General features: G+C 36.8%; 1 protein-coding gene across 2 annotated transcripts in view; it reads right to left on the reverse strand.

Moving 5' to 3' along the window:
* Positions 1–25,132, reverse strand: part of SMC6 (structural maintenance of chromosomes 6) — an 81,184-nt gene that overhangs the window by 47,316 nt on the left and 8,736 nt on the right. For both annotated transcript variants that reach the window (XM_045549068.1, XM_045549070.1), the window contains exons 3-8: positions 24,827–24,944; positions 22,698–22,803; positions 8,542–8,678; positions 7,686–7,747; positions 4,548–4,628; positions 2,496–2,597 (exon numbers count right to left, since the gene is read on the reverse strand). In XM_045549068.1, the coding sequence (XP_045405024.1) occupies positions 2,496–2,597; positions 4,548–4,628; positions 7,686–7,747; positions 8,542–8,678; positions 22,698–22,803; positions 24,827–24,944 (606 nt within the window). The remainder of the gene's footprint in view (positions 1–2,495; positions 2,598–4,547; positions 4,629–7,685; positions 7,748–8,541; positions 8,679–22,697; positions 22,804–24,826; positions 24,945–25,132) is intronic.

The raw sequence follows: 25,132 nt of genomic DNA on the forward strand, positions 1-25,132 counted from the left end.
TTCTCTCCTCCCTTGGCTTCTTATGGCTTCCCAGAGTACTTCTAATGGTTCAAGCCTAGGCCCACTTTTCCTCTCCCCCTCACCAATTACAGCTCAGATACTAATAATATACTGATGACTCCCAAATTTTCACCGAGGCCAGACTTGACGTCTGTAACCCTAACTCATATTTCCAACTTCCCCCTTGACATTTCCATTTGGATGGTTTATAAGCACCTTAAAATTAATGTGTTCAAACGGAATTTATCTTTCTTTAAAAAAAAAAAGAAATGAAATGAAACAAAACAAAACTGGCTCCTCTCACCACGCTTCCTATCTCAATAAACTTACTCTACTGCTGAGGTAATTAATCTGGAGGTCTTAGGCCACCCTGGAAGCCTCTGACTTAACATTATCCCTCCATGTCCCCTACAACATCTTTCCAGATCATTTCAAAGTTCTTCTCTCCCTTACTACTGCCAATACACTAACTTACATCATCATCATCTCTTTGGACAATGATACTACCTTCTTTGCCAGTCTCTCTACATCTGTTCTTTCCTTACAGCAGTTCACTCTCTTCTACAGCAGAATAATCTATTGAACATACCCAATTAATGAAGTCATCCACTTTCATGTCTTCTACTGCCATTAAGTTTTACAAGGTCCTCCATAGTCTGGCCTCTCATCTCTCAGTCTTGTGTTCTTTACTCTAGCCAATCCGGAATTCTTCCAGTTTTTTTTAAAGGAACTACATGCTTTGTTGCCCCTGAGACTTTAGCCATGCTATTTCCTTACTCTCACCATCCTTTACCTGGTATTATTCATCCTTCAGTTCTCATCTTAGACATCACTTCCTTAATAACTTCCCCGTCATTAATTCCCCCACCCCCCACTACTAGTACCCTACACTAAGTGCTTTTGCACAAACCAATCTATAACTACTTTAGTAGTACTCACCATACTCAAATTATTTGCCATCTGTGTTTCCTGCTAAATAGTCAGGTCCATAACCCCAATAATCCTGATATTTATTTGTCATTATATGCCCAATGGCCAAAGCAAAATGCTAGTAGGCATATGGTAGGAATTTAATATTTGTTGACAGAATGACTTCTAGTTTCTAATCTTCACATGACTATTTCTTAAAGATTTAACTATTCAAACCCAGAGTTTATTTTGAGAATATAAGGCATTTAATCGATTAGGGAAAATGTTCTTATTAAGTGTATATGAAGTATCAGGAACTCTGCTACACAATATAGGGAAATGCTTCTTAAACTTCATAATCAAAATATTTTTAATTGTTGAGAACAAAGTACACCATGGAGAAAGTGTGTGCTTAACCCCAAGAGGTCTGAAGCAAATAAATTTCTTCGAAGTCCCTATTTATTATTTTTAAAATAATAAATGTAACAACTATGTATGACTTGTTTAAATATACAAATATTTCCTCTTTCCCCAATAATAACACTGATACTCCAAAAAAGTGTACTGTATTAATTCTGTGGTTTATAGTAGCTCCTTGCACACCAACATGTAATCCAGGCTTGAAAGGATGATGTGGGGAATAAAAATATACCCATTCCTGATTTTTGAGTTTTCACTTAATGAACCACACAATTATAGACCTAATTTATAATATGTATTCCTCAAAAACTTGAAGTAAAAATTTCAGTGTAACACCTAATGAATTTGACTTCAGTCAATTATTAGTAAAATTAGACCTCAAAACGATAAGCTAAAAAGCAGATGAAAGCTCAATGGGCTGTATAATACTGACTAAAAGAACAAAATCTAGAATCATGTAAAATTGGTGGGACTTAATGTACTAGATAAACAGCTATAATGTAAGTCTTATGACTCTGAAGTCTGATTATCAGATAAAAGTTTGGATCATCAGGAATCTGAAGGAGAAGGTATAAGAAGAACAAATACAGCACATGTAAAAACAAATTTAAATAAGTCATGGTTGGCATGAGTGATCTAAAATTCAAGCAAATTTGCACAGCTGCCAAGCTAGTGAGTAACATGATGTGACAGTTGCTACTAAGCTATCAGCTGCTTAAGGAATGTTAACATTTTACCAGTGTAATGGAAGAGTCACCTCTATAAATGCATACCATGTTTACTATCAGTGTGAGTCTTGTGTTTATTCTTCCAGCAAAAGAAATGCTATAGTTTTTAAACTGCTTATAGTGAGAGTTAGTGATACCTTACTATGGAACCAATTAGTCATACATCAAGGGATAAGTACATAAGATGCTGCCCTGTCTTCTAGCTTATAGTCTAACAGAGGGAGTAAGTCATGTTCATATCCATTATTACAAAGCAAAAAAGTAAAGGTTAATAAATACCCTGAATATAAAAACCATACTTCATCATATACTTCATAGAGTGCTATGAAAATGTTATTATTTTTATAAAAGATATAAATACATAATTTTACAATATCATTTAAGTATTACAGGAAATTTGATTGATCTCAAAAAGATTTATATTAATTGTTTACAAACCTCTTCTCCTTGATTTATCTGCTCCTTTGTTCTTTCTTTTGTTTCCATAATGTATGAATAATCCTCCTTCATTTGTTCAAGTTGGGTTGCTTTCATGAAGAACTATATCAACAAGAAAAACATAATTAGGAGTTTGTAAACTTCCACGGAACTGTGAAAAAGAAAAGGAAAAATTTGGTCCCTGAAAACTTTCAGACCAATTATGTAAAAAGACATTAAAAACATGAGCAAGTACACATAAACACAAAAGAAAACATCTTATTAGGTCATTAAGTATGAAACATCTGATTTCCTTAAGTCCTAAGTTTCACAGTTGATATCTGACATTTCACTTTGACACTTCTTGGTTTTTTGCCCCTATTGTGAAGGTACATCCTCAGTTTTTCAAATGTACATTTTGGCTTGTGATTATCTTTCACATTTTTGTAAGAGCAATTTTTGTGAAACCATGGATAAGTAAAAAATTTGTGTTATTTTTTTAAGATGAGTTCCATCGTGGAACCAATGCAGAGCAGACAGCTTGAAATATCATTAAAGTGTTTGGGAAAGATGTGGCTAATGAACTCACAGTACATCGATGGTTTGAGAAGATCCTTTTGGTGATTTTAATTTTGAAAGTGAGCCACGTGGGTGACCTGAATCCAAGGTGAATAATGATAAGCTGAAAGCTGTAGTGGAAGCAAATCCATCTCAACCTATGCGTGAATTAGCAGCAAGGTTTGACATTACAATTCCAACAATGTTGGACCATTTGAAACAAATTGGCAAGGTAAAGAAGCTGGACAGATGGGTACCACATGAATTAAACATGTGTCAGAAGGGAAACTGTCTCGAAGCTTGCCTTTCTTTGCTGTCACGATATAAAGGCAAACCATTTCTATACCATATTATTACACGGGATGAAAAACAGATTCTTTTTTAAAATTGCAAGCATTCAGCACAATGGTTGGATAAAGTACCAAAACACAGTACAAAACCAAATATTCATCAAAAAAAAGTTAATGGTGTCTGTTTGGTGCTCCAACACTGGTACAAAACCTGGTCAATCGATTACAGTGGATGTCTACTGCAACCAATTGGACGAAATGATGAGGATGCTTGCCATTAAGCAGCTGAGATAGGTCAATACAGACAGGCCAATCCTCTTGCAAGGCAACACTCGGTCACATGATGCACAAACAACACTGCTCAAACTACAGAGACCGGACTTGGAAACTCTCTGTCATCCACCATATTCACCAGATCTTGCACCAGCTGACTACCACCTTTTTCCTCCAGGCTTTGGACCACTTCTTGCAAGGAAAAATATTCAATTCTCAACAGGCTATGGAAAATACCTTTTTCATCACCACTGGCTCTCCAGGCTTCTTCACTGCTAGTATAAACAAGCTAACATTAAGATGGCAAAACTGTGTCGATAGTTTAGTTGCATATTTTGATTAATTGTACTGCTTCTTATTTGAGATACAATAAACTAAACTTTTGCTTCAAAATCAGACACTTCATATTTAATGACCTAATATTTCACAGTCAAATTTACTGAACCGCTGCTATGCTCGCTCACATTTGCAAAAGCTCTTAAAATTCCATGAAAGAAAATACTATTTTGAAAGCTCATTTTTACTAATTCTTCAATTCTTTAAGCAAAAATGACTAAAAGCACTTGCAGCTTTGATCTTAGTGCATCTTAAATTTTTAGAATAGGAAATACCAAAACTCATTCAAAAGGCTACACAGTTTAATAGCAGTCAAATATTTTGTTAGCTTTTAAAATTTTAACTAGTTTAAGGTTTACAAATTATTACATATTATGGCGAACTATTACCTTGTATTTCCTTAAAGATTAAGAACTAAAAGCCAAAAAGTGAAAACAAAGATTTACCAAAACTACACTCCCATTTTACTTAACAATTTCTAATCTAGTCCTATAATATTACTTTAAATAAGTGGCTTTAAGAAAAAAACAAAACAAAATTCAGTCTCTATCATGTAAGAAATATATCTAAATCTATTCTTTTTGGGTAGATTCATATTTCCTTTGGTGCCCCTTACTTTGTATTTGTCTCCCTCATTTTTGGACTGTAAGAACTGCTTGCTCATCTCTTGTGTTAAAACAGAAACTGGATTATCCACCTGAAATAAACCAAAAGTATTTTTGAATATTTCATTTTAATGCTTTAAAGATAAATATAACTGAAATATACATTACAATTGACTTATGCTGCCATCAAGAAGGCTAAGTACTAGCCAAAGGTTATAGCATTAGAGTAAAAGTATAAAGAAAAAGATGTTAGAAATTTTTAATGCAGGGAAAAATGTTTCAAATTTTCACTATATCAAATACTATAGTCAAAATTCAATATTCTACCATTACATGAAGGAACAAGCATAAGACCCGCTGAGGAAGTATTTTAATTAGAAAGTTTTTCACATCTTCCACCTGTTTTATAGATTATCAACTCTTATGTCACTAGTTAACCATAGAACAGAGCAGAAATAGTTCTAGCATGGAAATTTACTACCCTGGGTTCTTGTTTGGGCTCTATCCCCAACCTCCCAAGTAGCCTTGAGCAAGTCTATTAGTTTCTTCAATTAAACACAAAAAGTCCAACTCAATTATTTCTCATCAGAATTATGATAACAAGTATTATTTATTTTTCTTACAGAAGTTCCTCAGATTTCCCACGTGTCTTTACTTCTTCATGAGGATATTGCAAAACAAATGGAAATAATGAAGTCACTTCTATCTTTTGGAAGTAGAATCATTTTAAGTAATCCATTGCTTGAATGGAAACTACCTTTGCTAACAAGACTATCAAAATACACTGGGAAAAGTATTTAAAAAAATAACAACTTGTTTCAGAAAGATTCCCGGTCATTATGCAATTACATCTTTGGTACTAACAAATCAATATATATGTTAAAAAATAATCTTATTCATAGGTTATAGATAAATGAAAAAAAAAACTTTAAACACTTCATTTTTATCTTCTAAAAATACAGATTGCATAACTTGATATACCAATGGTTAAAATATTCCTGTTAAGTAAAATGTTGGGCCCTCTCCTCTAAGATAATAAAACACATTTATGTACTTATAAAAATTTTGACATGTGACATATTTCTTATTTCATAGATATACCAGACTCCAACTGTCACATATACTTTATGAAGTCTCCCTGGATCTTAATTTCACACTGCATCTGACATCTTAAAAGACCTAATGCAGTAAGTTTAATGGCAGATATCTTACTACCAACTCTGGATACATAGCTTCACCAAAGTTTATATTCTTTTCTCTTATATCCTTTTGACTGTTTCTGAAATGAAGTTTCTAGTTTCTATACTACTTTTGGGATTATTTAAGAATCTTGTAGCTTTAACTGTCAGGACCCTGGAAAAAGCAAAAACTAAGCACAAACAGATAAACTTCAGAAAAAGAATAAGAAAGGGAGGAGGCGCAGGAGGCAAATATAATCAGTACTTAAACACATTAAATATTATTCTTCCTCTTGGTTATTCTAGACCAGCACTGCCCAACAGAAATACAATAGAAGTCACAAACACAATTTTAAATTTTCTAGTAGCCACATTAAAAATATATTAATAAAACTAAACAGGTAAAATTAATAATATATTTTTAATCCATTATTTCCTAGATATCATTTTAACATGTGAGCAATATAAAAAACTGAGTTATTCCTTTGTATTAAGTCTTCAAAATCTGGTATTTCACATTATAACACATCTCAATTTGAATTACCCACATTTCAAGTGCTCAATATCTGCCTGGGGCTAGTGGATAACACAGCTCTAGACCTTCTGTATCAATGAACCTGTATCTTTCATTATGGGTTAACCAAACCATGCAACAAGAGGACTAAAGGAGTTATAATAATCTTCAAATATTTCAATACAGAATAAATATGTTTTACATTCCCTGAGGAAGTGGGAGCTTCCAGAAACAGGTTTTATTCAACTTTCCACCTAATGAAAACTTTCTCATAACTACAGCTGTCCACAGAAGGAGTAAGAAGCCTCTGAGAAAAGTGACGCCCCTAGGTCTAGCCTTTCAAGTACCTGCTACAGGAATACCTGGTAGAGATTCTACACAGGTCAAGTACAGAGGGTGGTAACTATAGTGGATGCCTTTCAATATTCTCCCAACACCTATGATTCCATAAACTCTTAACTTTTGGCTTTCTTGATTCTAACAAATTGTCTAGAATTCAGCATGCTAGTCTGAAATTTATTTGCTGTATCTGCTTTTCTCTATATTTTAATAATTATTTTTCCTAAACTTGGCTATCTGACATGCAATCCCACTTGTCACATATGGCTTTTTCTACTTAAGTAAAATTATAATTAAAAATTCAATTTCTCAGTCACACATTTCAAGTGGTCAAGAGCCACATGTGGCTAGTGGTTACCCACTAGACAGCATAAATACAGAACATTTCTACCATCACAGAAAGACATGCTGGACAGCTTTGTTTTAAACCAAACTGGGAAAGAGACCCGGTCTCCTAATTGTTCTTTCTCTTTGGTAACCAGTCTTGGTGCTCTAGTTCTGGAACAAGGGAGTATGGCACAATGGATGAAACAGAGATGCCCAGTCCAGGCTCTACCAACAATCACACCTAGACAACTTTAAGTACAAATTTTATTTTTTCTGGCTCCCTGTTTCTTATCTGCAAAATAAAGGTCCTGATCAGGTGAGCTCTAAAGACAATTCCAGTGCTAATATTAATAGGACTATATGTGCCCTATTTCTAATTAATTCAGCCAAATCTTAGCAGAAAAGACTCAAGCCTTGCTTTATCTTCCTAAAATAAATTTTCTTTCTTCAAGAATTTAGCAACTGAGCTTAGAGAACAATGATGCCGTTTTACCTAGTATAGTAAGTAGCAAAGAAGCTTTACAGCCTTATTAACATAAATTTTAACACATACCAGTATAAACTAGATGTTCTTGACTGCTGCATCAAATTAAAGGTGTTATATTATGTATTAACAATTTGTGTTGAATTAGTAACTTTTAAAGAACTTCACTAATAATAGTTACACATATTCTTCCTGAGGTCAATTTACTAACATGAGGCCTTTAAAATTTTTTCTGTACTGCAGGTGAAATCACACCAAAAAACAACCAGTTGTATGAATTAATCTGAAACACAAATTTAGCAATTACCTGGATGTTAAAATGATCAAGAATTGCAATCAGTTCTTCTTTCTTAGTAGAAACCACGCTTCCTAGTTATGAGAAACATATAAAATGACCAGATTGTTTCTAGAACAATATACAGAAAAAAGTGTGTATTTATGACATGTAAACATTAATTATCTTTCATTGTGTCATCAAGAAAGGTGCCATTGAATAGGTGTAAATCTGAATGAACATGGTACAAGAATACAGTGGAAGAAAAAGTACCCATATGTGCTAATAGTGCTTATCTTGTTCCCATAGCTAAACATTTTGCCATTTTGCTTCTATCAACTGTCTCTTATTTTTTTGAGGCAGAGTTTCACTCTGTTGCCCAGGCTAGAGTGCAGTGGCGTCATCATAACTCACTCACTGCAACCTCAAACTCCTAGCCTCAAGCAATCCTCTCACCTCAGCTTCCTAGAGTGCTAGGATTACGGGCATGACCCACTGCACCAGGCTCTTCTTTTCAGTCAACACTCATCTCTCCCTTTACACCATTTTCCACCATTTGCTAACCATCTCTTTCTACACCCTATAGAAATTATACGGGTGAAAGGAAGTCTGTAAGCCAGAACAAAATGCCATAGCCTGTTTCAAACTGACCCAAATTCTGCTAATCATGGTTTTGTTGCTGGAATGTCCAGTGCTAAAACAACTACATGTAACACGTGCATGTATCTATACATACACACATACATCCAACCACCAATCATGTAATAAGAACAAGGTTTCAAGAGACAAAAAGTGCCTTTTTAATTAATACCAGCATGGTTACCTACCAACTGTTTTTAATTGAGTATACTAATATTTTATAAAAAATGAAAAGAAAATCATAACAAACCTTTTTCACTTTTTAGTTTATAAGATCGACTTCCATCCATGCTGATGTGTTGTTGCACAACTATAGAGTCACCATATACATTTGCTTTAAAGGCATCATCTCCTCTGTTCCTTAACGTTATTGAGATATCTGCTGAGCTAAAACAATGAGGGTAAGCTAAGTCACATGAAGGTACAGTGCAATTATGCTAGGTTACCAGAATTTTCAAGTATTTTCAAAATCATCAAATAATTTGGCTAATTTATTTGAATATTAACTTTACATCACCAGCTGATGGCTGATAATCTACTACAGAATAACGTTAAAGATATCATGCCTAACAGAAAAATAAAGTTGACAATAAGTGAAGCTTCATAAAAAATAATTGACACAGAGAGAGAAAGATGGTGGAGTGGTGGTGACCTCCTGGATTCGTGCTCCTGGAGAGGAAGGCATGGATCTCAGTCTGCCACAACGCTAGAGGATCGCTCCCCCACAAGAACAGTGGTGTGAACCCACGGAGAATTAGCGTGGGACACAGAGAGCAAGAAAAGACTGAGGTGAACGGGAAGTCAGATCTTGAAAATCTGGAAAGTGCGGGATGGACAATAGAGAGGGGAGCGTGGGACGACTGTACCCGCCTCACCAGCAAGTGAGGTGGGCTCAGCCCCACAGGAAAGCGGCTTGTTTCCCCACTGACCCCGACTCCCACTCAGTTAGGGATCTGCCTGAAGCCGGTGCAGAGTCACCGCGGGAGACGCCGGGCTCTGTGGAGAGGAGACAATAGCGGGGGCATTTTGGACCCCGGATCCCTGTGGGTGGACTGCAACCCGCAGGAGAGGGTTCACGCTGGGCTGCAGTGAAAGACACCTGGGGGACACCGAACTGTCTCCTTTACACGGGTGGCTGGGCTCCCTCAATCCCCGGCTCCTCTGGCCCCTGCTGGACCCTGAACATTTGCCCCCAGCACCAGAGATCTGCAGGTGGGCAGCCGCCATTGTCCGGGTCCCCAGCCTAGCCGCTGCAGAGCAATTGGGAACAGGGCGGCTCCCTCCCCTAGTCCGCAGTCCCCCACTAGGAGCTCCGCCTTTGGGTGAACACTGAGTGCTTCCCCAGTCCCGAGGGAGTGGAGCATGGACCTTGCAGACATTGGGGCGAGGCGGACCATCACCCCCGGGAGCTGCAGCAGCCGGGGCGCTGGGCGAACGCGGGCACCCCTCCTCCCCCCAGCCATTGTCTTTCGCGCAGAGAAAGGCAGAAACAACCTCGGGAGAGGAAGAGGCAAGGAAAAAGTCGCTTTCCGTCTGCAATTAGAATAGCCCAGTGACTTGACTCTCAAACCAGTTTCGGGTCAAATTAATTCTCTGGGGCTGGACTCAACAGGAGCAGGCCCCCAGCTGAGGTAGCAAAATCCTGAACAACACGCAAAGGGCTCCCCCTAGCGACAGAGGAGACAGCTTACCTGGGCTGCTGCACAGCCCAAGATCAGCGCGCACAGCGTGCCTCTATCCAGGCTAAAGCCGAAAGAAGGGACCTAGCCACTGATCCAGATGGGAAGGGCTCAGCGAAAGAACTCTGGGAGTATAAAGAATCAAGCTGAAATCTTGCCCTCAAAGAGGATTACTAGTTCTCTACCAATTGACACAAACCAGATTCAAAATAGCAACATGTCACAGGAAGAATTTCAAACATGGATCATAAATAAGCTGAATATTATGCAAGAAAAAGTGCATAACCAACACAAAGAAACTACAAGAAAGATCCAGGACTTGGAAGAAAAATTCACTAAAGAAATTGAAATATTGAAGAAAAATCAAACTGAACTCCTGGAAATGAAGAATTTATTCAGGGAGCTACAAAACACAGTGGAAAGTCTCAAGAGCAGGGTAGACCAAACAGAGGAAAGAATCTCAGAGATCGAAGATAACACTTTACAATTAAAGAAGTCAGTCACAGAGATGGAGCAAAGAAATAAGAGAAAAGACCAGAGTCTACAAGAAATGTGGGATTATGTGAAGAAGCCTAACGTGAGAGTTATTGGCATTCCTGAGGGTGAAGAAGACAATAAGCAAGGGTTGGATAAGCTATTTGAAGATATAATTGAGGAAAATTTCCCAGGCCTTGCCAAAACTCTAGATATACAGGTTCAAGAAGCTCAAAGAACCCCTGGGAGATTCATACCAAATAGGAAGACACCACGTCATGCAGTTATCAGACTGACCAAAATTTCCACTAAAGAGGCCATTCTTCGAGCTGTAAGGAGAAAGAAACAAGTAACATAAAAAGGAAAATCCATCCAAATCATGCTAGATTTCTCAACTGAAACCTTACAAGCAAGAAGAGACTGAGGCCCCATTCTCACTCTTCTGAAACAGAATAATGCCCAGCCTAGAATCTTATACCCAGCTAAGCTCAGCTTTATATATGAAGGTGAAATTAAGACATTCTCAGATAAACAAAAACTCAGAGAATTCACCAAGACAAGACTAGCTCTCCAAGAAGTACTCAAAACAGAGTTACACATGGACCAGCACAAGAAAGACCCACAAATATAAAACTACTCAAGAGAAGATAAAAACCCAGTTATTACAATGGCTCAAGTGAGAAAACAGAATATGAAATTCAACCCAACACGAGGAACAGAAATCAGTCTCACTTATCAGTTCTCTCATTAAATGTGAATGGATTGAATTCCCCACTCAAGAGACACAGACTGGCCCAATGGTTAAAAAAATACAAGCCAAGTATCTGCTGTCTTCAGAAAACTCATCTAACCTGCAAGGATGCATTTAGACTGAAAATAAAAGGGTGGAAACTGATATTTCAAGCAAATGGAAGCCAAAAGAAAGCTGGCGTGGCGGTTTTAATCTCCGATAACTTAGTTTTTAAATCAACAAAAGTAATGAAAGACAAAGATGGTTACTATATACTGGTGAAGGGTACAATTCAACAAGAAGACATAACTATACTTAATATATATGCACCCAACTTAGGTGCTCCCAGATTCATAAAGCAAACCCTACTTGATCTGAACAATATGATAGATAACAACACTTTAATAGTTGGAGACTTTAACACGCCGCTGACAGTACAGGACAGACCCTCCAAACAAAAAATAAACAAAGAAATAATGGACTTAAATAGAATGCTAGAACAAATGGGCCTGACTGACATCTACAGGACATTGTACCCCAAATCCACTGAATATACTTTCTTCTCATCGGCTCATGGGACATTCTCCAAGACTGACCATATCCTAGGACATAAAGCATGTCTTAAAAAATTTAAAAAAATAGATATTATACCATGCATCTTCTCAGATCACAGCGGAATAAAAGTAATAATGAACCCTAACAGAAATTCTCATTCCTACTCAAAGTCATGGAAGCTAAACAACCTTCTCCTGAACGATTATTTTATAAATGAAGAAATCAAGACGGAAATCAAAAGATTCTTTGAATTAAATGACAAAGGAGACACAACTTATCAAAATCTGTGGGACACAGCTAAAGCAGTCCTGAGAGGAAAATTTATTTCCATAAATGCCTATATCAAAAAGACAGAAAACTTACAAATAGACAATCTAATGAATAGACTTAATGAGCTGGAGAAGGAAGAACAGATCGACCCCAAACCCAGCAGAAGGAGAGAAATTATTAAGATCAAATCAGAACTAAATGAAAAGGATAACAAAAAACCATAAGGGAGATTAATAAAACAAAAGTTGGTTCTTTGAAAAAATAAACAAAATTGACACACCTCTGGCTACAGTAACCAAGAGCAGAAAAGAAAAAACTCTAATAACCTCCATCAGGAACATGAAAGGAGAAATCACGACTGATGCCACAGAGATATATGATATCATCTAAGAATTCTACAAAAATCCTTATGCACACAAATTGGAAAATGAGGAGGAAATGAATAAATTTTTAGAAACACACAGCCTTCCTAGGCTCAACCAGGAAGAAATAGAATTCCTGAATAGACCAATATCTAGATCTGAAATCGAAACAGCAATAAAAAACCTTCCCAAAAAGAAAAGCCCTAGACCAGATGGGTTCACACCTGATTTTTACCACACCTACAAAGAAGAACTGGTGCCCATCCTACATAAACTATTCTCCAATATCAAGAAGGATGGAATTCTCCCCAACACATTTTACCAAGCCATCATAATTTTGATACCAAAACCAGGAAAGGATGCAACAAAAAAGAAAACTACAGACCAATATCCCTTATGAATATAGATGCGAAAATTCTCAATAAAATCCTAGCAAATCGAATCCAAGTGCTTATCAAAAAAATAATCCATCACGACCAAGTGGGCTTCATCCCAAAGATGCAGGGATGGTTTAACATATGCAAATCTATAAATGTAATTCACCACATAAATAGAAGCAAAAATAAAGATCATATGATCCTCTCAATAGATGCAGAAAAAGCACTTGACAAAATTCAACACCCTTTTATGATAAGAACACTTAACAAAATAGGCACAGACGGGGCCTATCTAAAAATGATACAAGCCATATATGACAAACCCACAGCCAACATCATACTGAACGGGGAAAAACTGAAAGCATTCCCACTTCGAACTGGAACCAGACAAGGCTGCCCACTGTCCCCATTACTTTTCAACATAGATTGGAAGGCCTTGCAAGAGCTATCAGGCAAGAGAGCAGAATCAAGGGAGTCCAAATAGGGAAAGAAGACATCAAACTCTCACTCTTTGCTGATGATATGATGTTATATCTAGAAAACCCCAAGGATTCAACCAAGAGACTCCTGGAATTGATCAATGAATTCAGTAAAGTCTCGGGATACAAAATCAATACACACAAATCAGAGGCATTGATATATGCCAATAACAGTCAAACGGAGAACCAAATTAAGGACTCAATACCCTTCAAAATAGCAACAAAGAAAATAAAATACCTAGGAGTATATTTAACTAAGGAGGTAAAGGACCTCTATAGGGAGAACTACGAAACACTGAGGAAGGAAATTACAGAGCATGTAAATAGGTGGAAAACCATACCATGCTCGTGGATCAGAAGAATCAACATTGTTAAAATGTCTATACTGCCCAAAGTTATCTATAGATTCAATGCAATCCCTATTAAATTACCAACATCATTTTTCACAGATATAGAAAGAATAATTTTATGCTTTGTATGGAACCAGAGAAGACCTCGTTTAGCAAAAGCAATTTTAAAACAAAAACAAAATGAGAGGTATTAATTTGCCAGACTTCAAACTATACTACAAAGCTGTGATTATTAAAACTGCTTGGTATTGCCACAAGTGCAGGGACACAGACCAGTGGAACAGAACAGAAAATCCAAATATAAAACCATCCTCATATAGCCATCTAATCTTTGACAAAGCAGACAAAAACATACTCTGGGGAAAAGATTCCTTATTTAATAAACGGTGCTGGGAAAACTGGATAGCCACATGTAGAAGACTGAAACAGGACCCACAGCTTTCACCTCCCACAAAAATCAAATCACGGTGGATAACAGATTTAAACCTTAGGTGGGAAACTATTAGAATTCTAGAAGAAAATGTAGGAAAGACTCTTACAGACATTGGCCTAGGCAAAGAATTTATGAAGAAGACCCCTAAGGCAATCACAGCAACAACAAAAATAAATAAATGGGACCTGATCAAATTAAAAAGCTTCTGCACAGCCAAAGAAACAGTCATTAGAGTAAATAGACAACCTACAGAATGGGAAAAAATTTTTGCATACTACACATCAGATAAAGGACTGATAACAAGAATATATTTAGAACTCAGGAAAATCAGTAAGAAAAAATCGAACAATCCTATCAAAAAGTGGACAAAGGACATGAATAGAAATTTTTCAAAAGAAGATATAAAAATGGCTAACAAACGTATGAAAAAATGTTCAACATCTCTAATCATCAGGGAAATGCAAATCAAAACCACAATGAGATACCACTTAACTCCAGTGAGAATGGCCTTTATCAAAAAGTCCCAAAACAATACATGTTGGCGTGGATGCGGAGAGACAGGAACACTCATACACTGCTGGTGGGACTGTAAACTAGTGCAACCCCTATGGAAAACAATATGGAGATACCTTAAACAGATTCAAGTAGACCTCCCATTTGATCCAGCAATCCCATTATTGGGCATCTACCCAGAAGAACAAAAGTCATTCTATAAAAAAGACACCTGCACCCGAATGTTTATAGCAGCACAATTCACAATTGCAAAGATGTGGAAACAACCCAAATGCCCATCAATTCATGAATGGATTAGCAAAATGTGGTATATGTATACCATGGAATATTACTCAGCTATAAGAAATAACGGTGATATGATATCTCTTTGGTTCTCCTGGAGAGAGTTGGAACCCATTCTATTAAGTGAAGTATCCCAAAAATGGAAAAATAAGCACCACATGTACTCACCAGCAAACTGGTTTCCCTGATCATCACCTAAATGCACATTTGGGAATAACACCAATTGGGTATCGGACAGAGGTGGGGGCTGGAGGGAAGGGATGGGTGTATACCTACTTGATGAGTGCGATGCGCACTGTCTGGGGAATGGGCACGCTTGAAGTTCTGACTGGGGGGGATGGGGGGGTATGGGCAATGTGTATAACCTGAACTTTTGTGCCCCTATAATGAGCTGAAATAAAAAAATAATAATAATAATAATAATTGACTACTTTATCCCTAATAGAAATATTACATTTGCACAAAAACTATTAAGTTTTGGTTGTTTCAAGTCATGTAGATAAGTTACACATTTTCCTATAAAAACCAAGTAATCAATGTTATACTGGCTGACTACTGTGAATTACATAATAAAGCATCATGCTGACAGTAGGCCTTTAAGAATGATGGAGAACAATTAGGTAAAGTAACAACATTTTCTAAGAAAATTAGAATCAAGGGAAGCAATTTTAGTTTTTTAATTACTTGGCAATAAAAAATAAAAGTTTTTGATATAAAAAATTCTTAAAGCTTTATTAGCATTAAGAATTATTTAAAAATATATAATGCAGCTAAACGCACATACAAAATGTTAAGAGTATAAATCTGCCTGATAGTCTCTGTTACAGTTTTTAAAGTTTTAAAGATGTTTTAGACGCTTATAGCCATGCCTATTTTAAGATACAGGGGGGAAAAAATCAGTCTTTGTGCATTCTAACTTCTGTTAAAATAAGACTTGGTAGAAACATAAAAAAGATGTTGATGAAGGACATTAATAAATACATACTTATAATTTCTTTATATAAAAAACAGACATTTTTTTATTTTCTCTGGTTCATACGAGTATCTGCCAAAATCCTAGAGTCCTCTGTTGCAAAACTGTTTTAACTGGTAATTAAATGAAAGCTTCAGCAGAACGAACTTGTTTTTATGCATTTGCAGTAATACTCCCAAACTATTCCCATTTGCAGGAAATGTGGGAAAAAATACTCAAGATGAATTTCACTATAAACTATTGGCATGATAGCAGACACTCTAAAGTGTTTGCACCACTCCGGCTCCCCCACCCTCTTCTTTGCAAGTACCCTAGAGAATGAAAGGTCTTAGCAATTGCATCAGTCCCCATCCCAGCCTCCTGGGATTGAACTATATATAAAAATCTGTACTAACTGAGAAATCAGATTCTATTCTTTGAAAGTTTAAACTAAGAAAAACTGGTAAAATTTTTAAAAAGGTCTGTTTAGTTAATATTATACCAATGTTAACTGCATGGCTTTGGTAAATGCATCTTAGCTATGTAAAATATCTACATAAAGGAAAATTGGGTGAGGCACACTTCGGTAAACCTAAAATTATTTCAAAATAAAAGTTTTTTAAAAAATTTCAATTAAGACATGACATCCTTATTTCATTAAGGTTCCTTACAACTACAAAGTTATGAGGCTTCTGGAACTAGAGAAAACAATTTAAGGGATTATACTCAGATGAAAAATTCAAAGTCTGCAGAGAGAAGCCAGGAGCATAGAACAGACAGGCTCTTGGAAAACCACCTAGACAGACTGACAGAAAGAGTCACATACCCTACAGACACTGGCAGTGAATTAGAGACACAGAGAATACAAGATCATTTCCCTATACACACATATGCACAGACTAAGACAGTAAGACATAAGTAGCTGCACACACAAAGACACATAGAGTGATAAAGACTTAGCTAAAATATAAGAAAGTACACTTATTCCAGAGACAATGAGAGAGAAAAACACACTCACCTGCACACTTGTCATAAGAAGAGATAGGAGAGAGGAGAGGGCACACACAGAAGTACAACCAATTAAGTTAGGAGGGTGGGGAGGTGGTACAGAGGAAGAGTTACAGAACAGACCAAAGGAAGAGAGAGACAGTGGCATAGAGACAAAGACACACAGAGATAGCCAGAGACATAAAGAAGAAAGCCCCAGAGACAGAAGATACTTGGTTCCTGTGGGGTCTCTGTCTGGTCCCTCAGGGCTGTGGTCCCCAACTCTTAGGCCACGGCCCAGTATGGGTCCATGGCCTGTTAGGAAACGGGCTGTGCATCACTGCCTGAGCTCTGAACCAGGCCCCCCAACCCATGACACTCCCCTATCCCACCCCTAGGCCATGGAAAAACTGTCTTCCATGAAACCAGTTCCTGGTACCAAAAAGGACAGGGACCGCTGTCTCAGGGAACCCAGCTGCACTTCTTCCCTGCACTTTCCAAGATACATATTTGATCCCTGCATCTTTGTGATATCCTTTTCTAGAATCACCTTGAATGGATTGGTGGTGGTGTTTTTTGTTTTTTAACAAAATTACCTAATTAAGACTGATATGCTCCTGAAAAATTGTATACAGGATTTTAAAAAAGCTTCCCAGGTTGATTCTAATGAACAGTCAAGGTTGAGAACCACTACCTAAAGTATGACAGGGGAAGGACAGCTAGCCTTATAATATAAATGAAGCAAACAAATATTTTATTTCATTAACTAGTATGATTACCTAGTATTAAAGTACATCATGAAAATATTTTAAAAATTACATATATTTGCTCTCTGAATTATCAAATATCTCTCTTGATTCACAAACATCTACTTTATTATCTTTATTCTTAGCTATTCCTTGTATTTGAGAGTTTTTTTAGTACACTGAGAATTTTGGAGGTACTAGGTATCCTACTACTATATTAATTTAGTAAATATAAGAAAAGTACTTTCAAAATTAACATTTGTGGCCGGGCGCGGTGGCTCACGCCTGTAATCCTAGCACTCTGGGAGGCCAAGGCGGGTGGATCGCTCGAGGTCAGGAGTTCGAGACCAGCCTGAGCAAGAGCGAGACCCCGTCTCTAGTAAAAATAGAAAGAAATTATCTGGCCAACTAAAAATATATATAGACAAAATTAGTCGGGCATGGTGGCGCATGCCTGTAGTCCCAGCTACTTGGGAGGCTGAGGCAGGAGGATCGCTTGAGCCCAGGAGTTTGAGGTTGCTGTGAGCTAGGCTGATGCCACAGCACTTACTCTAGCCCAGGTAACAAAGTGAGACTCTGTCCCAAAAAAAAAAAAAAAAAAAATTAACATTTGTGAGAAAAGCCTCATAATTACTGCTCAAAAAACAAACAAACAACAACAACAAGAATGTGTGCAAGGAGACAGAGACAAGTGAGTTGGGCACTAGTCCTGCAGTCTCCTCAACTATGCTGATGTGATCTTTGCTGATGCTGAATTCAAGTCAAGAGCCACAGAGCACAATGTCTGTAATACAGCAGACCCTTAAGGGAAAAGAAAAACTATCAGTGAGAGCTCTTTCTGAATGACAACACAGACAAGTGGTGCCACAATAAGAATTTGGTTTCTTTCTCAACTCCAGAAGAACCTATCTACACAGAGATAAATGGCAGCAGCACACACTGATGGGACCAAGGAACAAGTCATAAAAAGATAATGTATCTGCTCCTTCTCTGGGTAGCCAGTTCATCTGCAATAGGTTCTGTATCCTTCACTAAACCAGGAACAGAAAACAAGTGTGTGAGTTTTTGTCCTTTTATAATAATCCTTGTGCCACAGCTGATGTCAAAAACAGGAATACTGCAACAATCCCAAGGCCACCACACCAGGGTAGTATCAGGAAGGCCAAGAGAGGGAACAGTGAACTGAACATGTTCAAAGAGAACCTAAGTAGCAAGAGGTCTGAGACCTTGGGTCACCAAGAGAGGTTTTCATGTGAAGAGATACATTAAGAGAATTCATTCACTGTCCCTGTGCCACTGCAAAGGACTGGTGGATAACCACAGGGCTGGACCCCAGGCAAAGTATCTCAGGCACAGTCCTCTAGCTTCTCCTAACCACGCTAGGTAAGCATCTGTAAGGAGAGCTGAAACACACCAAGCCAGGAAGCCCACAGCCCACAGCCCACAGCCAAGGTGTAACAAATGGAGAGTGTAATGTTTAAGATGAGGGATAGGAAGGCGAGTCCTTAGGACTACCTCGAACTTCTGCCAGACTGCCAGTCATCCTAAAGTAGGATGGCTGCATAGATTTTACATGTGGGATAGAATAAGAATAGAACTGAAAACCTCAATGAGCTGATTCTGTGAAAAAGTGATGACAGAATCAGAGACTATAAAACAAGGCAAATTTTATAGATACCAAATGTGTTAAATGAGGGAGAGGATGATAAGCAGAATAGTAATGGATTTGGAAAATCTCTGCTTTTAGCTACTTTTTTAGAAAAGGTCAGTAAAAAGGAGAGTGAGCTCAGGTTAGAATTTTTAACCTGTTATTAACCATTTTAAAACATATTAATGTTACCTTCCACAGGCAGCCACGTCCTTAAAAGTCAGTGATCTGTGTTAGTCTTTTTTTTAAAAACAAAACAAAACAAAAAAACAGTATTCAGAGGACAGGTCTCCGAAAGAAGTTTCTACTTTGGTCTAAATACTTCTCAAATGCAAGAAAATAAAAAGTATTTAACCGAGACAGAAAACATTTAATGGTACATAAAGAATAATTTCTTTCTGAAGCTTATCTTTGAAAGATCCATGTCTTATTTGGCCAAGTAGACTACGTGATTGTTTGGACAACAAAGAAACGATTAGTTAAGTATAATGAATTGAAATACAGTTGAGACCATTATCTTAAAAGTGTTAAAACAACTAATTTTTTACTTTAGACACAATTTTGTTTGGGGGTGGGAAGAAAACCTTGCTGGGCTGGGGCCCAAACAAGTGGAAACAGAAACTCTGCTAGAGAACTGTTATCAAATAGTTCTTTTCCAAGGCCACAGAGCATGGGAAATGATTTTCTGTGTATCTTTTCCCCTTCTCCTCAGGCAATTTGGAATCTTGGCTTAAGGTTAAGATTCCTAAAGCTTCTGCACAATACATAAAAAGCCTGCAGGCCTGATTCGTATTTGTATTTTTTAGTGATAAAATAGGGAGAAGTTAAATGGATAAAACACTGAGCAGAGGGAAAGTCTATTACATGAGAAAAAATACATCAGTGTCAATTATGAAAGTTTCAAAAGTTCTGGGCACTGGGTGTGTAATAGAATTAGCAGTGGGAAAAGCCTCACGCTGGGAGATGTATGACAGAATTTGGGACATTCAGTTGGTATGAAGAACAAGGACCCTTTCAGAGGTATCTGGGGAAGGATGAAAAATAAAGAGATAAGCCTAAAGAGAGAGCTGCTAGTGGGCAAAAGGCAATGAGTCCTAGATGATGCAAAGTGGACAACTAATATTAAATCAAATACTCGATACCTTTCACAAGAGCTACAAAGAAAATAAAATACCTAGGAATATATTTAACCAAGGAGGAGAAAGATCTCTACAAAAAGAAGTACGAATCACTGAGGAAGGAAATTGCAGGTGATGTAAATAAATGGGAAAACATATCATGCTCATGGATTGGCAGAATCAATTTTGTAAAAATGTCCATACTACCCAAAGTGATTTACAGATTCAATGAAATCCCCATCAAAGTACCAACGTCATTTTCCGCAGATCTAGAAAAAATAATTCTACACTTCATTTGAAACCAGAAAAGAGCCCGAATAGCCAAAGCAAATTTAAGCAAAGGAACAAATCTGGAGGCATCATTTTACACTTTACACTATGCTACAAGGCTATAGTAACCAAAACAGCATGATACTGGCACAAAAAGAGAGACATAGAACAATGGAACAGAACAGAGAACTCAGATATAAAACCATCCACACACTGCCACCTGATCTTTGACAAGGTAGACAGCAACATACACTGGAGAAAAGAATCTGTTACTCAATAAATGATGCTGGGAAAATTGGACAGCCACATGCAGAAGATTGAAACAGGATCCATATCTCACCACTCACAAAAATTATTTCAAGATGGGTAACAGACTTAAATGTAACACATGAAACCTTAAGAATTCTAGAAGAAAATGTTGGAAAAACTCTTCGAGGTATCAGCCTAGACAAAGAATTTATGAAGAAGACCCCAAGGGCAATCACAGTAACAACAAAAGTAAGTGGGACTTGATTAAATTAAAAAAGCTTCTGCACAGCCAAGGAAATAATCAACAGAGCAAACAGACAATCTACAGAATGGGAGAAAATATTCGCATGCTATACAGCCAATAAAGGGCTAATAATCAGAATCTACAAAGAACTCAAGCAAATTATTAAGAAAAAATCAAACACCCCCATTAAAAAGTGGGCAAAAGATACAAAGAGAAGCTTTTCAAAAGAAGATAGACTAATGGCCAATAAACATATGAAAAATGCTCAATATCACTAATCATCAGAGAAATGCAAATCAAAACCACAATGAAATATTACCTAATCCCAGTAAGAATGGCATTTATCAAAATGTCCCAAAACAACAGATGCTGGTGTAGATAAGGAAAGAAAGGAACACTCATATACTCTTGGTGGGACTGCAAACTAATGCAACCTCTATGGAAAACAGTATGGAGATTCCACAAAGAACTAAAAGTAGACCTACCATTTGATCCAGCAATCCCACTACTGGGTACTTACCCCCCAAAAAAGTCATTTTATCAAAAAGACACTTGCACTAGAATGTTTATTGCAACACAATTCACAATTGCAACAATATGGAATCAACCCAAGTACCCGTCAATTCATGAGTGAATTAATAAAATGTAGTATATGTATACCATGAAGTACTACCCAGTCATAAAAAAAATTAATACCTTTTGCAACAATCTAGATGGAACTGGAGACCATCCTCCTAAGTGAAGTATCACAAGAATGGAAAAACACCACATGTACTCACTATTAAATTGGAACTAACTGATCAGCACTTAATGTGCACAGATGGAAGTAAAACTCAATAGAAATTATGCAAGTGGGAGAGGGCAGAAAGGTATAGGTGAAATCACACCTAACGGGTACAATGTACACTATCTGGGTGATGAGTACACTTAACTTTGACTCAAGCAGTACAAAAGCAATCCATGTAACCAAAACATTTGTACCTCTGTAATATTCTGAAATTTTTAAAAAATACTCTTGACCTCAAGCCACTATATTTTGTGTACTGTCAATAAAGAAAATTTCCTTCAAAAACAACATATAGCTATGTGAAGGCACCCTATGACAATTTGGTGCAAAGAAATATAAATGTAAAGCCAAAGAGTCGTCATATGACCATTCATCAAGGGTTCAGAGGGATCACAGATAAACTTGTCATTGTGGTCCTCAAATCAAACTCAACCCACCTGGGTAAAAACTCAGAAATTTTTTGAATTCTTAGCTGAAAATAGCAATTTTGTGCAGGGACACCTTGGCTGGTAACTGATTTTGATCTCTCCCCTGTCATATCAACATGGACTTGCTGATGCTGGGTTTGGGTTAAGAGTCAGGATTATGCAATGTTTCTAAATACTTCTTTAAACAGAGAACATAGAACTATCACTGCTATTTATTCCAGAAAGGTAACAGAAGCATAAGTGTAAGTGGCCAGGTACATGACAGTAAGTTACACAAGCTATCTGTTTTGAGAGGATAACAGTCAACAGTGGGCCATGCTGGCAACAAGGGGCAAGAGAAAGGAATGATATGATACCTCTGCTTCTATTTTGGAAGGTACTTTATTTCCAGTAATGTCTACATAAATTGGGAATCTAAAGTAGCTGCTTCTTACTAAAGAATTGAAAATAGATGGCAGAAAGCAAACACTTACCTCTGCCCATCTTTCACAAAACCTTTTAAAGAAGATCCTCTATTAGTAGTGACTGCTTTTCCACCAAGACCAACTATGAGAGCCGTCAGTACTGCACTCTTCCCACCTAAAGAAACAGATGTTGAAGAAATCACATTCATTAAAGAAAAGGCTGACTCCTACAATTTGATCCAAAAAGGTTTCTGAATGAATTACTTTCATCCTAAAATAAAATATTATAATTCAATTATAATTTTCTTCCAGTGCCAAAGCAGAAACTTTAAAAAAAAGTTGTATATGTCATGAGATATTTAGCTGCTACTATTAGGAAAAAATTAGTACATTTCAGGAGTCAAATTTTTGCCACTAACAAGGAAATGGAAAAAAACTGTTGTGATACTTTCCCAACTTGAAACTTCCATTGCATCACCATGACCCATCAGCCTAATAAATGAACTTACTATTTACACTATATAAATACATACTGATTTTTATTACATTCTAATTTAATTACAGTTACTATTTACTTTTTTCATAAATTTTCAGACATCAAAAACTGTTTTTAACATCCCTTGAATATATGTTCCATATGGATAGAAATGTTGTCTCTTTCATTCAATGCTATATCCCCAATATCAGCACATAATAGGTACTTATACATATTGGTTGAATGAATGAATGAACTTAAGTAGGAAAAAATTAGCAAAGTCACACAGATATTTTTATGTAATATTTTGACACTTATTGTTTCTATTTGAATAGTACTAACTTTCTAGCCTTTAGCAAAGTGTACTTCTTTTTATCCTAACAAATATAAAATATGATAAGCTGAAAAATTTCAAAATCTCTAACAATTACCCAGAATATGTTAACCATTTTCTGAACTTCATGATCAACCAATCCAATCAACTCTTATCAGCCCACTATCTCCCACAATATACCCCAAAGTAAGCAAAACACACCATTGATTAACCCAATTTAGTTCCTAGAATGCTTTTTAAGTTCCTATTCCAACTTCCTTTTCTCCATTACCAAATGCCCTGCCTCCACTATTTGCATTATTTTCCATTCTATTAAGTTTTGTTAATAAAATCAATGTTTCAAAAATTTTTTTAAAAAGACCTAACTTCAGAACCTCCTAGTATTTCTTTGCTGCTTCCTTTATCTGTTCATCCTCTCCTAAAAACTTCTTTTTAACTGAATGATAGAGTAGGAAAAACAGAACAAAACAGTCTGTGGTGCTACACACACCTAGCTTCCTATTCTAGCACTGTCACCAGTTGGTAGACTCTGGCAAGCCTCCTTTCTTTGGGTCCATCTCAGGCCAGCAGTCAATCTCTCATGCCTGGCTGGCCTATCACAGAGCTGCCTCACCTATTTTCCCATTTCTAACCCATCCTCCACAATGTGGCTGGTTTGTTTCATTCCCTTACTCAAAAACTAATTGGGTCCCCATTGACTTCTGAATAAAACTCCAAAATCTTTATCATGACATACAAGATCCTCAACAATATCACCTACAGCATGACTCTCCAGAGTCAGCTTCTGCCCCTCCCCACTGTGCACCATACAATAAAACATGTAAGGTTATTCACCGTGCCCCATACACATCTTCTTCTACTCCTCCAAACCTTTGCAGATGAGCAATTTTTGCCTGGAACATCTCAGCTTCTTCTTCCCCAATGCGACCTACAGAATCTATAATTTTCATTCAAGTAATGGCACAAATACCTCCTCCTCTTAAAGCTTTCATTGGCCATAACAGTGAGAATTACTTACTTTCATGTTTACATTGCCAAGGTAATTCATTTGTGCTCTACTATGATTTTTAGTCAAGATAAGAAACAGGGCTGACTCAATCACAGTGAGGATTTCTTGTCTCCCCTTCTATGCTATGGATTTCAAGGTAAATGAATGAAAAACATAAGCAGGAAATGTTTATCCCTACCACTTAAATAATAAATCTAGAGTTAACTCAATATTTTCTTTAAGTGTACACTGGCAGCAAATACTGAAAATATTCATAATCACAAGTCCTAGATCTATAAACCAAATACTTATCAACACTAGTAGTCACCTATTTCAAAAAGTTAATGTATTCTATCTCAAAGTACTGTTCCCAGTCAAATGAGGAGGGCAAAAGCACTTACTTCCATTGTTCCCAACAACAAAGTTGACATTAGAACCAAATTTAAAGGGTCCAAGCATCGAATGACACATGAAGTTTTTTAGCTGAATACTCTCAATTATTCCAACTTCTGCTGCAGTCTATTAATAAGAAACAATGGAAGAAAACAGTCAATCTGTCTAATTCACTCATTATAATCATGCAAGCATTGCTGGCAGCAGAAAGACTAGCCATATTACCAATGAAAAAAGTTACAGAACGTGAATAATGGCAACTTCAAAACGGGAACCTTCTATGAGTCAGCACTCATTCTAGAATCTTTAAAGAT

This window comes from Lemur catta, chromosome 4 (assembly GCF_020740605.2).
Source record: "Lemur catta isolate mLemCat1 chromosome 4, mLemCat1.pri, whole genome shotgun sequence".
Classification (NCBI taxonomy): Eukaryota; Metazoa; Chordata; class Mammalia; order Primates; family Lemuridae; genus Lemur; species Lemur catta.